General features: G+C 47.1%; 1 protein-coding gene across 1 annotated transcript; it reads right to left on the bottom strand.

Annotated features, from left to right (window-relative positions):
• Positions 1-1,742: 1,742 nt before the first annotated feature.
• On the bottom strand, positions 1,743-12,192 carry LOC115612744 (probable G-protein coupled receptor 83). The gene is made up of 5 exons (XM_030497415.1): positions 11,106-12,192; positions 10,246-10,371; positions 8,791-8,924; positions 4,935-5,543; positions 1,743-3,048 (listed from the first exon to the last, which is right to left on the bottom strand). The coding sequence occupies exons 1-4, from the start codon at positions 11,487-11,489 to the stop codon at positions 4,949-4,951; spliced, it is 1,239 nt and encodes a 412-aa protein (XP_030353275.1). The 5' UTR covers positions 11,490-12,192; the 3' UTR covers positions 1,743-3,048; positions 4,935-4,948.
• Positions 12,193-12,448: the final 256 nt, after the last annotated feature.

The raw sequence follows: 12,448 nt of genomic DNA on the forward strand, positions 1-12,448 counted from the left end.
TTGCCTGTCTGGGACAGATCCTGCTGAGGAGAGCAGTGCCACTGCTGCCAAAGATGCAGGGTGATGGCTTGGTCCACAACATGCGAGCAAGACAAGGGCTTTCCGGGTGGCACAGGCTTCTCGGGGGACTCTTCTCCCATGCCCTGCTCCCATCCAGCCCTCCAGTCTCAGGGCTGCTGCACCATCAGGCTGCAGGGATCAAACCATGCTGCTTCTGCCACCCTTGTGCCACTGCTGCCTTGGCCAGACAGGTCTCTGTGCACAAACCCACAGCAGCACAGTAGCATGGCCCTGCTGGGAACAGGGAGGAAAACCGCCAGCAGGAAGTGGTGGTCCTGGTTTTGGATGCTCTTCCTTGGTTTTGGACACTGGGCTGCCTCCAGCACCACTCGGGAAGCCATTCCCACAGGTGAGCACTGTTTCTGAAAGCAAATTAGTGAATGTTTAAGCATCTATTTACCTGCTGAGTTGGCTCAGACTTTCACCTGTTTGAGCAAAACCAGAATGTCTTAGATTCTTTTTTCCAGAACTTGGCTAGGTAAGCCCTCTGACTGCTGCAGCGAGCCTTGCACCTGCAGCTCAGCAGAGATGTGATCTCATGCCCTGCAGTTACTATGCCTTGCCCAAATACATGACATAATGCAGTTTATTTTTCATGTTTATTATGTTGTGCCTCCTACTATTTGCCTGAATGCTGCTGAGAGAGTGCTGATGTGTTAGTCCAGGCATCCTCAAGTGATGCAACAGCCTCAAGGCAACGGACAAAGCGTATGAGGTTTTGAATCTCATTCAGGCATTGATAATTACCAGTCTAGATAGCTAAACTATGATGAAGATGAAATACAGTCAGCTTTTACATCACACCCATTTAGGGGAGAAAAAATCAGCAGTGAAGAGATGCTACAATGGACAGGTCCAAGGAGAACCAGCTAGGTTATTTTTTCACAGCAAGAGATAGCTAAATACATGGATTAGCTGAAGATCAAGGGAGTGTGAAGAGAGACCCACTACTTTGGAAGGAGGCCTTTGATTCCTCTGGAAAAAGATTATGAAGGTATGTGACAGGGGCTCACAGAACAGCTCTCCTATCGAAGGGATGATAGGTACAACTCTGAGGTTTACTTGCTGCTTACCAGAAAAGTGGCTAATTCTGAGGAAACCAGCAGCCAGCCTGTACCAGCATTCTCGGACAGGCATCTCAACAAACAACTGAAAATCTCTATCTATCCATCTTGCACTGTAAAACAACCCTGGGGATGGGATTTAATTCCTGGCCTGGCTTGTACCCCAGAATTTGCGAACAGCGAGGTAGATTTCATTTCAGAATCACAACAAGAGCCATAGCTTAATCTTTCTCATGGAAGATATCAGTGTTACTGTTGTTGCTATGGTTATTTCATAGAAGCCCAAGATATAATATGTACATTGAAAGAAAACGTAGAAATATCTCTTTAGAAACCGTGTGCACTGTGCATCATAGGCACACTGAGAACAACACGCTGGAAGTCCATGCCTGCACTGCTGCTTGGGTGTTGGGGCATGCACAGCTCCCTGAGCTGTTACAGAGAGCTTTAAGGGGCAGGATGTGATTTTCCATCTTCTGTTGTTTCTTTGTGAAATGTTTGCTTTGTAGGCGATATTCAAAGACCCCTGGAAAGTTCTGTCTGGGGCAATAAAATATCAAATATAGAACATGTTCATCCAGCATTAGATTTTATGTGAATGTTTTTATTAAACTCTGCATGGTTTTTGGGTGAGACCAGTGGTGTTTTTCATGAGTATCTGAATCAGTTGAATAACTGTGAACAGCAAATAAGCCCATGAATCACAGCTAACCAAGCTCTGCGTCTGTCGTATTAACTGATGGATGCTGCTATCACGGCTCATTTAGCACTACTGCTGCAGCACTAGAGATGGATACTTTACTTATTACATAGTGTGAATCCTGTTACCTACTGGAAAGAGTGAGTTTGAACCTTGATTTCTGAAGGAGCCCTGTGAGAGCGTGTCGGGGAAGTTCAATAGCCTGGATCAAGTCCTCCAGATCCAGCACAAGCACCAAGTAGGGTTTGGTGCCACAGAGCTCTCACTTCCTGCCTCCAGACCAGGTCCTGGGTAACTCCATGCTCTACCCAGCCTCTCTTTTCTGCTATTTTTTTTCTGCTGATTTTACATCCTCTCCTGGACTATTAGAGGGATGGGGGGAGGCAGCTTTTTCCAGTTATCCCATTTAAAGTAGGACCTCTCAGGATGTTTTTCCTTCCTGTGCCCATGCAGCATGGCATCTTCCAGGCTTTTCCTGGCCATCTCCTGGTTTGCCCCGAGACTGCCATCACTCACATTTCTATTCTTAAAGGAAACTCTTCAGTTGCTGGGAGAAGCCAGCGCACATATCTTATAACAGCATCATATTTACATCTTCAGATCCTGCTAAAAGCTTGTGTTACATTAACCAAAGGATGAAGGGTGTTGGGGTTTGCAAGCTTTGGGGAAAAGTCTCTTAAACATCTGAAGATACTTGTGTGGAAATGGGCTGCTACACTTCTGAAGTGGAAACTGAAAGTGCCATGCTGACATCCACCTTTCCACCGGGAAGAAAAACTATTTCCATACAGTGGAATACATGGTAGTTTGAGGGCCATTCACTACAAGCTGATGAAGAGCCAACAACAGTAAAAAAGCAAATTACAGTTTCACTTAATAATTAAATGGGGTAATGCTCATTAATTAGAGATGCTTTCAACATTCTGAAAAACTCATAATGACATTTTTCAACTGAAAATAGACCCTGCTCTAAGTAGAGAAAGGGCAGTGCCTGCACCCAGCAGCAGGCTGCTTTAAATCCCTGTATTCAAGTAACTGTTGTTTTCCAACTGAAATGCCTTGAGGATTGTGTATTCATCTGTTTCTGCTGCTGCTCATAATGCTCTGCTGTCTTCTCCTCATGCAGATGTTGCAATACACACCCGAGGCACAGGAACATGGCTGAGTGGCATCAAGGGGCCTGGGAGCGAGGACCTTCCCTCCTTTCTCTCCTGTTCCTTCTCACTGTGCAAATGGGGAAAAAAATAGTAGGAAAAAAACAATCTTCACTTTTCTTTCTTTGGCTTGTCTTATCCTCCCCTAGGAAGGTGGTGAGAGCATGTCCTCCTCCCCAGCATTCCCCCCACCTCCTCCTCAGGCAGAAGCTCGGTTCAGGCTATTGCCAGGATAGACCAGGAGCATCCCTGACCCTGAGCAGCCATGACTGCCTTTGAACTACTGAAAACCATCACCTGGTTTCCACAAATACAAAATCCTTACCTGCTCTGCTTAGGACATCCTTTCCAGCCCTTTCACCAGCTTTTTTGCCCTTTTCTGGACACATTCATGGACTTTCACATCCTTCTTAAATTATAGGGCTCAGAATGACACGTAGAACTTAAGGTGAGCCTGCACTAATACTTTTTATCCAAAGCAGTTTGTTTGGTTGGTTGCTTTTTGCTACAAGTACAGTTTTTCCATATGAATTTCAGGTCTGAGGAGCAGAGAGTAATCACTCTCGCTGGCCCATACCAGAGCCCGTCTGTCACCACTGCAGCATGTACCAGTCACCAGCACTGAGTCTTGAAGAATTACCCAGAACTGTCAGGGCTCAAAACACAAATAATTTTATTCCTGCAAAAGACTTAGGACTGCTCAACACACAGCCTGGATGGGTAAGTAATAAATGTTTTCCTGTCTTTTGTCTCTTCTCCGAGTAAGAGAAATCCTTTGCTCAAGCTCAACCAGGGAAGCTGAGAGGAGAAGTCTGGTCTCGGTGCAATTGTTAAGAGGAATGGTATGATGGAGAAAGGGGCATCTCTGGCCAGGCCGGGAGATCCTTCCAGTTCCTGCTCCCCAGTGACCAGCTCTACACTGCTTGTGAAATCACATGGCAATTCTGGTTTATTTCTGCCTTTAATGTCTCTTTTCCCTGTCCTTTCTTTTTTCCCTTTTGTCTGTCATGTACTAAATCTTTCCTTTATTCTGTACTTTTTTTTTTTCACCTGCCTCCCAATAATAACTAAATTAAACTGTCTTTTCCCCAGGACTGTAAATAAAACCTTCCCTCTTAGGCATTCAGTTCCATTGTTTAAATGAAACTCTTTCACAGCAATTAGTAATTATGGAGAACGATTTAATTCTTCAGCTAGTGGGTGTGAGAGCCCTGATGAAATATTTTGTGGCCTTTTGCTTAGCTCTTCAGGTTTATTTCCTGAATTAATATATTTGTAATAAAACCAAAAATAAATCCCCAACGGGCTAAATCCATCCCCCCCAGGTGCCATCTGGGGCTGCTGCCGCTGATGTCCAGCGTGCGTTCCCGCTCCCCTCAGCCAGGGCTGGCTTTTGGCTGCTGGCTCTGCAGCTCCAGAAGTGGCAGAGGGAGGGGTGGGACAGAGCCACAGCAGAAGGAGTGAGGGGAGGAGGAACAGCACCTTCTGAAGGACAAAGTGCTGTTGATGACCCTTAGCATTGCTCAGAGGTTTTGGTATAATCTGTTGAAACTTCATATGGATGGAGTCAACCTGGATGTTCAAGTCCTTCCCTCCAGATCGGGTCCATTTCTCTTGCTCTGCAAAGCCCTCATGGCGTGGCACGTATTACGAGTGAGACAAGCCAGCAACTTGGGACAGCATGAGCAATGATGGAAACCCAGGTCCCCCTCCCTTTGATTGATAATAATAAGATGGGAAACCCTGAAAGCAAATGACCATCTGTAGACCTCCATGTCCCCTGCTCCTTGGAGCAGCTGCAGCTGTGGGCTTACACGGGGGGTGCTTGAGAGGCTTTGCTCCCACTGCACTGAGTAAAGGGGGTGCTAACCATGGTACAACACCAGAGCAGCACCATCACTGCTGGAGGAGAAACGGGGAGGTCCCTTTGACATCCACTGAATCCAGCTAACTCACCTCAGCCCTGTAGGTCACAGGTCTGTGTTGGCCGTCTGGATGTTTACAGTGGAGCAAATAATCTGCGAGGCAGGTCCCTTCTGGTACCTGGCCTGCTCCAGCCACGCCTCGTGGCAGGATGTGACCACAGGTGGCAGTGCATTGTCCTGAGCCTGAGGCACCTTCTGGCACATGCAGAGCAGGGACTTGAGCTCCGAGCGGAAGTTCTCGTTCAGCCAGCAGTAGATGAAAGGGTTGTAGCAGGTGCTGCTCATGGCGAACCAGTGCAGGGCGAAATAGAGGGAGTTCTTTGTCTTGATGCCTAGACTGGAGATGAGCACCACATAGCAGTTGAGAGGGAACCAGCAGACAGCAAAGACCACCACCACCAGCATCAGCATCTTGATGCTCTTCTTCTTGTTCTTGCGGTGGGTGATGTACTGCTGTGTGGTAATGTCTCCGATGGCATTGCGGAGCCACAGCTTCTTGGCCAGGCGTGTGTAGGTGACAGTGATGATGAGCAGAGGCAGGAGGTAAAGAAGGAGAAAGGTAGACAGGTCCAGATACTTCCAGACCAGCTCTGCAGGCTCAGGAAAATCTGGGAGGCACAAACTCCGGACAGTGGCTTTCCTTGAAAACAAAGAAATAAGTATATAACATGTGGCCATTGCTGTGCAAATGGATACTGCCAATTTAGCAAAGCACAGTGGGGCTTCCACAACACCCATAATTGCCACGTCAGATTTGTAGTACAGAAAGAGTGGAGGCAAACATTGCTCAGCTCAACAAAAAAAAAGCTCAGTCAAACCTCTGTCTCTCAGAAAGTGTTTTCATGATGTCAGTGTCTCACCAAGGATAAGACTGGCTAATGTCTTATCTATTTCTTTATCTATTTATCACTCTCATTTTCCCTTAAGTTGTTGTCTGATAAAAGAAATTTTTAGAAAGACAAACTGGAGTTTCGTCTTAGAAGCCACAGATTTTAATTGAATGAGTCCCTTGTGTCCCCTTAACATGGCAAAAGTCACCTCTGATGGCCTATTCTTACAAAAAGGGGTACTGTGAAAGCAGCACTGACTTGGCTGCATCTGTCCATTCCCTGTGTGTGTAGGGACAGAGGCACAGCATTGCCCATCTCCTCCTCCCCAAAAACCCAGTGCAGGAGGAAAGAGGGCAGTGGGTGAGACCCACCAAACTCCTGCTTTTCTCCAGTCCCATATGTGATTCCTGCACACCTGGAATAAAGACACATTATTCCCAGGTTTCCCTGAATGAGCCCAACCAGAAATGCAGCCCAGGATGTGCCACTCCTCTTGCATGTTGGCTGTGTGAACTGTGTCTGGCCAAGCACAAGTGAACTGCTCTTCCTAGGATGCAACAGTGTCACAGCGTGTGCTGGAATCACTGCTGCAGCACACTTGTGATAGCTCTGACTTGCCTTTGCCTGGTTGGATGTGCAGGCATCCACCTTTCTGAGCCCCAAGCAGGTACAGGACCTCCTTAGCCAGAGGAGAAAACTGGTGCAGCAGCTGGAAAGTCAAAACACTTATGGACAGAAGAGGAAGGGAAAGGGCTACTGGAGGCCAGCGGCTGTGTGAAAGCCTCACAGGCATGACACCACTCACATGGGCAGCAGTCCTTCCTTCCCATACTGACCATCCTCTTCCCATCAGCTTTTCAGGAGACCAGCTTTTAAAACCTGATTGCTGCATCTTAAAATGGCTGTGATTACTACAAAACTTGGTTGTTTAACTTAAGCCTGACAGTTTAACTTCTGATGGTTAACTAACAAAAGAACTTAGTTTAACTCTATGTGATTGCTTATTTTAACAGTGCCTCAGCAATCTGTCATGTCCAACCCAGCAGATCCAGGCTCTGTTCACACATTCTGGCTGGCAGCAGATACTTGCTGATGCACCCGAGCACCCTCTGAAGAGCACTGCCTCTCATACGCACACAGCAATAAAAAGCCCGTGTGGGCAAACGCTCTCCCTGCCGTGCTGTTGGGAGAGAAGTGGTTGTGCTGTAGGGGACCCTCTGCGTCCTGCACATATCTGGAGGTGATGAAGCATTAGGAGAAAGGAACACTTGCACATGTATTTCCAGCAGATGTTTTCTCCTTTTCACCCTCTCTTTTCTTTTTCTTTTTCCATTTTGCCTTGCTCTCTTCAACCTTTGTCCTCTGCTCGCTTGTATTCAGGACAGACTTTAGTTCCCATCAAGCTGCATTTATTCATTGCAGTATTGATTAATATCTTTAATATCCTGTTTTCAACCTCTGAAGCTGGCTTTTGTGCAACAAATAGAAGATTGCTTGAAAATGGATGGCTGCAAGCAGGGCCCATGTGCGGCTGTTGGAGGGACGACAACGGGCACAGGAGCAGAGCTCCACCAAGCGAGGACCCTGGAGACAACAATGCTCAAGAGGGGACCTGGCGCAGAAGGGAAGATCATCTTTTCTGAGCCACGCTCCTGACCTTTTCCTCCCCAGGATCCAGTTTCCCCACTGGCTCAAGTGACCCAGCCCTTGCCTGCGGGCAGCTCTGCTTGCCAAAGGGGACCTGCCAGAGCAACTGGAGATCTGGCACAGGGAAGCAAGAGTGGCACCCAAGGTGACACCGTGGTGCTGGGTCAGACCCGTCATGGCCATGCTGAAGAGTAAAGCCATAGGAAAAGAGCAGAAGTGGTGGGGCGGGAGCGGGGCAGCCATCCCTCACCATATCCCCTGGGAAACAGTTGTCTGGGGAACGCCTTGAGGTCAGCACGGAGTCTGGGCTGCAGCTGTCAGTGCCGGAGAGCTTCTGAGGACTTGCAAGGGTGATGCTTTGGTGCTTGCAGAGCTTAAAAACTCATTTCACCCTCCAAAGCAGGGACACAGAGCTGTAGGAAGAGGCTCATGATCATTTTCAGGGAAGAGACTGGTTGAGAACCAGCCAGGATGCTGTGATTTGGTAAATTTTGACATGACCATGGACTTGGCTGCACTGCTGTGCACCGCGCCAGAGAGGTGCTGGTGGAGCCCATGTTGTCCTGTCCCCAGAACCCCAACAGCTCCCTGGTGGGACTTCTCAGGAGCCCCTGGCCCCGCAGAGAGCTATTACCAGCAATATCACAACCGGGATTTTTATTCAATGGAAAGCAGGGATGAGAATAGCACATCCTGGAAGTCCTTATATCACTGAGCTGCCTCATGCCCGTGTGAGGCTAAGTTTCCTCTGGCCGTGCTAAAGGATGAACAGAGACGGGTGCCATGAAACAGGTAGCAGTGGCTGTTCATTCATAAGCAATTTGTCCAGTAATACCCTGAACACAACTGTGAAAGCGATGCAAGTACAGGAGTAATCCTACACTTCACCTACCATGTCTAAGCAGGTGAAGATATTATACCCCCAGAGAGGTCTCAATCACAAGCACGAGTAAGGAAAGGCTGCAGAGCCCCAGATTGCGCTCTCATTTTGTGTAACCTCTCATATACAAACAGCAACAAAAAGCAGTCAAACACTCTCCCTGCCGTACTGATGGGAGGGAAGTGGCTGTGCTGTAGGAATAAAGATGCTTATCCTTTATATAGAAGCCCAATATTTACAATAATCTTTCTCCTGCTGCCTGTTACTGCCTCCTTACCCTGCTCCCTGGGATGGCGCTCTCAGGTTGAAAATACTGTCCACTTAAGATTATCCCCTTTGCCTTGAGCCTGGCGTTCCTGCAAAGTGCTGGCACTGGGAAGCGAGGTTTCATCCACACACAAACTCCTGCTGATTCCACTGTGTCCTTCCCCAAGCCATGGAGCCCTTCCAGCCACGCTCATCACTGAGAACCACTGCTGCAAAGGGCAATCAGGCCTCTTCATGCTCTTTTGGAAGGGGAAACAGCTCACCTGTAGTTATACTGGAAAAGCTTTTGGTAGATAGCATGGGGTAGGGAGAAACAGGTTGCCATCAGCCAGATAACAGAGATGCTCAGCATTCCCTTTGTTAATGACATCCTCTGCTTCAGTGGGTTCAGGATGACCTGCAACAGAGACATCACCACAACTCCTACCATGCAGGAATGCAGCATCCCTTCACCAACACACACAGCAGAGGCATTTTTTGTTGTGATCGAATGCTGTTAAGAAAATGGCAGCCGAGATTAGGGAAATGTTCTGCTTATTAGAGTGACCTGGAAAATGGGAAACACTGAACTTTTCACTCTGCTCAGAAGTGCTTTCAAATAAACTTTTTCCTGCGTTTGTTTTGTGAGGACCATTTTCCTTAAATTGTGGGTTACATTAGGCAGGAAAAAAAAAAGGTATCTACACGAGTCTCTTTGCTGACGGATATGTTTGTTTATTCTATATGGATTACAAAAAGAAACCTCTCCTGTTTTAGCTGAATGTAGGAAGCTGAATGCCTCCTACCCTCTTTTGAGGCATTAACTCACCTTTCATGAAATTTTCTTTGTCAAATGAAAAGGTAAAGAGGTTATAAAATCTGAGATGTTGGAAAATGTTGTTTGATTACAGAAAAGGAAGGGGATTTCGAGTGCTAAGCCCGAGCTGCCTTCTCTTTCAGGTACTGGTAATGCAGGGAGTGTTTATCCCAGTCGGCAGCTAATGTGGCCATGCTGTAGGCAGATGCTGGGCATGGTCTTCTCCCAGCTCTGAAGTCTCTCCCCAGTTTTTCCAACAGAGATTTCTCACTCTGCCATTCCCCTTTATACTGGTCCAACGTCAGTCCCGTAGTTGTACCACAGGGCTTTAGTCTTTAGAATTTCTTTTTACTCCAGCTGTGCTGCAACTTGATGATGCTCAAAGTGGGAGAAGAAGAGCAAAAGGACAAATGGGCAGCTAAATCAGAACTTAACGCAGGATGCTACAGCCTGGTGTTCTATGGGTTTTGGGTGGCAAACTAAAAAGCTTGGAAAAGTTCCCTGTACAGCTAAAGGAACACTTTGCACTTAGCGTTGGTTAGCTGTCTTTCAAGGCCCCCCATGTGTAACAACACCTCTTGAATCAACTTGCTCTGCCATACCTGGGGGCTAGGTTGGACCTGACTCTTCAAACTACATGAAAAAGGTGTCCTCGCCCTTTTCCACTGAAAGTCAGGGAGTGTCCTGTGAAACATGCAATGCCACATTTTTTTTCCCCTCCTGCCCTGTACCTGGAGCCTACAGAAGTCCATCAAGCCTTCCCATCCCTGATACATGAGGGGGATCTTTGAATTTAGCTCTAGAGCCTTCTCACTGAATATGGGTTTAATCCCCAAGATTCAGCTATCTTGAACCCATGGCTTGGCTGAGACTGACAGGGGCTTGGGAAGAACATGGAAACATTGGTTGGGTGGTGTTTTACCTGGTGCCTGTCCAGAGCAATGGCTGTCAGCGTCAGCGTGGAGACGTGCAGGGAGCAGTACTGCACGAAGCGGCTGATGTGGCACATGGCCTTTCCAAAAACCCACGTGCTGTTCACAAACCGAACCTGGGGGGGGGGAAAGAACAGGTCATCAGCCAGATGTTCTGAAACCAAACCCATGTGGTAACCCACACGGCTGGGCAACTCCACCTGAAACCCAAAGAAAGGTCAGCTACATTGGATTTTGAAACACCTTTACATAAGAGTTTATAAGGTCAAAACCCCAGATTAAACGAGTGGTGCTGTTGCAGCCCTCCTGGCCTATTCATATAAACACTATTTATGAACAACAGTAATAACGTTTTTGATTATACTAACAATTATGTTTGGAAAAAGTGGACACAGAACCCCTCTTTCTGGTCTGGAGAGCTTTTACTGAAGACTTAACCCAACTGACAGTTCTGAAAAGCTTGACTATTTTCTTCCAATGGCCCAAGTATGACTGGTGTTCAAGTTGTTTTGACCCACTAATTTTTAAGTGCGACCCTCCAGTGCTCTCTGTGAATACATTACATTTTCATCCAGACACTTATTCTGCTTTCCCTAAGAAGCTCTTGTGGTTTGGTGGTATACCTGAAGAGACTTTAGAGTCTTTTAGGAGATACAGAATGTAAGAGAGCAAAGGGAGCCCCTAGGTTGCTGAACAGTGTTTTACTTGCCTGGCAGAGTTGTCTGTCAGACTTGTGTTGGGTTCACACCTCAGTCCTAGAAGAGCGTGCACAGAGAGGGTATGACCACCAGGCAGTGTTCTCATGAGAGAATCTTCCCCTGGCCAAGGGGACAGCACAGGGGACACTTACCAAGGTAAAAGGTGTGTTGAGCAGCGTGATCATAATGTCAGACACTGCCAGGTTGACGATGAAAAGGCTGGTAGCTGAGTGCATCCTCTTGTTCTTCAGCACCACGTGGCACACCAGCATGTTCCCAAAGAGAGACATGATGATAATGACTGAGTACGCCACAATGAGGAGAGCTTTCACTGTCGGTTTCTGGGATTCCGGCTCGTATTTAGCCAGCTCAGCGAATTTCTCCCACTCAACGATCCGGCTGTCTGTCCAGTTGAAGATGGTCCTGTTGGTTGCTTGGTAGATTGACATGAGTTTGTCCAAGGAAGAGTAGTGGTCAAACTCCTCAAGAAATGCCATCATCTGTGACTGGTATGACTGAAGCAGCAAGCGAGGCATGGTGGGTTAACCTTAGCCTTCACTCAGCTCAAGGCCACCGGGATCACATCTCTGGCTGACATAGCAAGTGATCCATCACCTTGAACTGCTTGGTTCTCCAGGAGGCTGGTGAAGATGCTGCTGATGTTACAAACACCACCTTAAAATGGAAAGCTGGAGGGAGCCTCCATGGTGTGATGGGCTCTCCAGGGGCAGAGGTGGCACTGGAGATCAGTTCCAACTGACACGTTGGAAAGGGGCTGGTTTGGGACCATACACTTTCAACCCCTTTGTGTATCAGGAAGAACAATAGCTCCACAGGCAGGCTGGAAAGAAGAACTACTTGTTACATGTAGTACATGTAGGCAAACCTCAGGCAGGATCTGTAGTTGTTTTAATCCCATGTCAGCTTTTTCTTCTTTGCTCTCACCTGAGTCTATTTTCCCTCCAGATTCCACAGAAGGCTGCGCTGTTGGTGCTTTCATCCTCTACTTCAAAATAGCCAGTTCTTTTCTGTTGGAATGTACAGGTGGAGCCATTTGGGACTCATTTTCAAGAGCAGAGGTAGCTTTTGTCCACATCTAACACCAGCAATTATCCTACAGTGATTCAGAACCTGGAAATCACACCAGAAGTTGAGTTTAATCTATCTTGTATTTTCTCCTCCAAACAGCAACAGAATTCTGCTTTCAGTGTTTCTGTTTCAGAGAGGAAATGGTCTTTCCTGCAAAGGTGAGAATTAGCAGTAGAGGCACAGAACTCACAGAGTTGTCACTTACACCATACACAAACAAACCAACACACAGCACCAGAGACACAAGAACAATTCCCTAGAAACAAAAATCTCTGCTTCCTCACCTTTACCGATATCCATTAGATATTTCTGGTGATTTTAGATTTCATTGATCTATTGATGTTAACTGGAACCTATTAACTATGCACACTGGTATTTATAGGTATGCTCTATCTATAACTATATA

Source organism: Strigops habroptila, chromosome 9, assembly GCF_004027225.2.
Source record: "Strigops habroptila isolate Jane chromosome 9, bStrHab1.2.pri, whole genome shotgun sequence".
Classification (NCBI taxonomy): Eukaryota; Metazoa; Chordata; class Aves; order Psittaciformes; family Psittacidae; genus Strigops; species Strigops habroptila.

Bases quoted from the DNA above. Each gene is read 5' to 3' on its own strand.
- LOC115612744 (XM_030497415.1), bottom strand. From the start codon at position 11,489: ATGCCTCGCTTGCTGCTTCAGTCATACCAGTCACAGATGATGGCATTT. The intron at 10,372-11,105 runs GTAAGTGTCCCC...CCCCCCCCCCAG, and splicing joins TCAACACACCTTTTACCTTG to GTTCGGTTTGTGAACAGCAC. The intron at 5,544-8,790 runs GTGAGCTGTTTC...TTTGTTTTCAAG, and splicing joins CTTTTCCAGTATAACTACAG to GAAAGCCACTGTCCGGAGTT.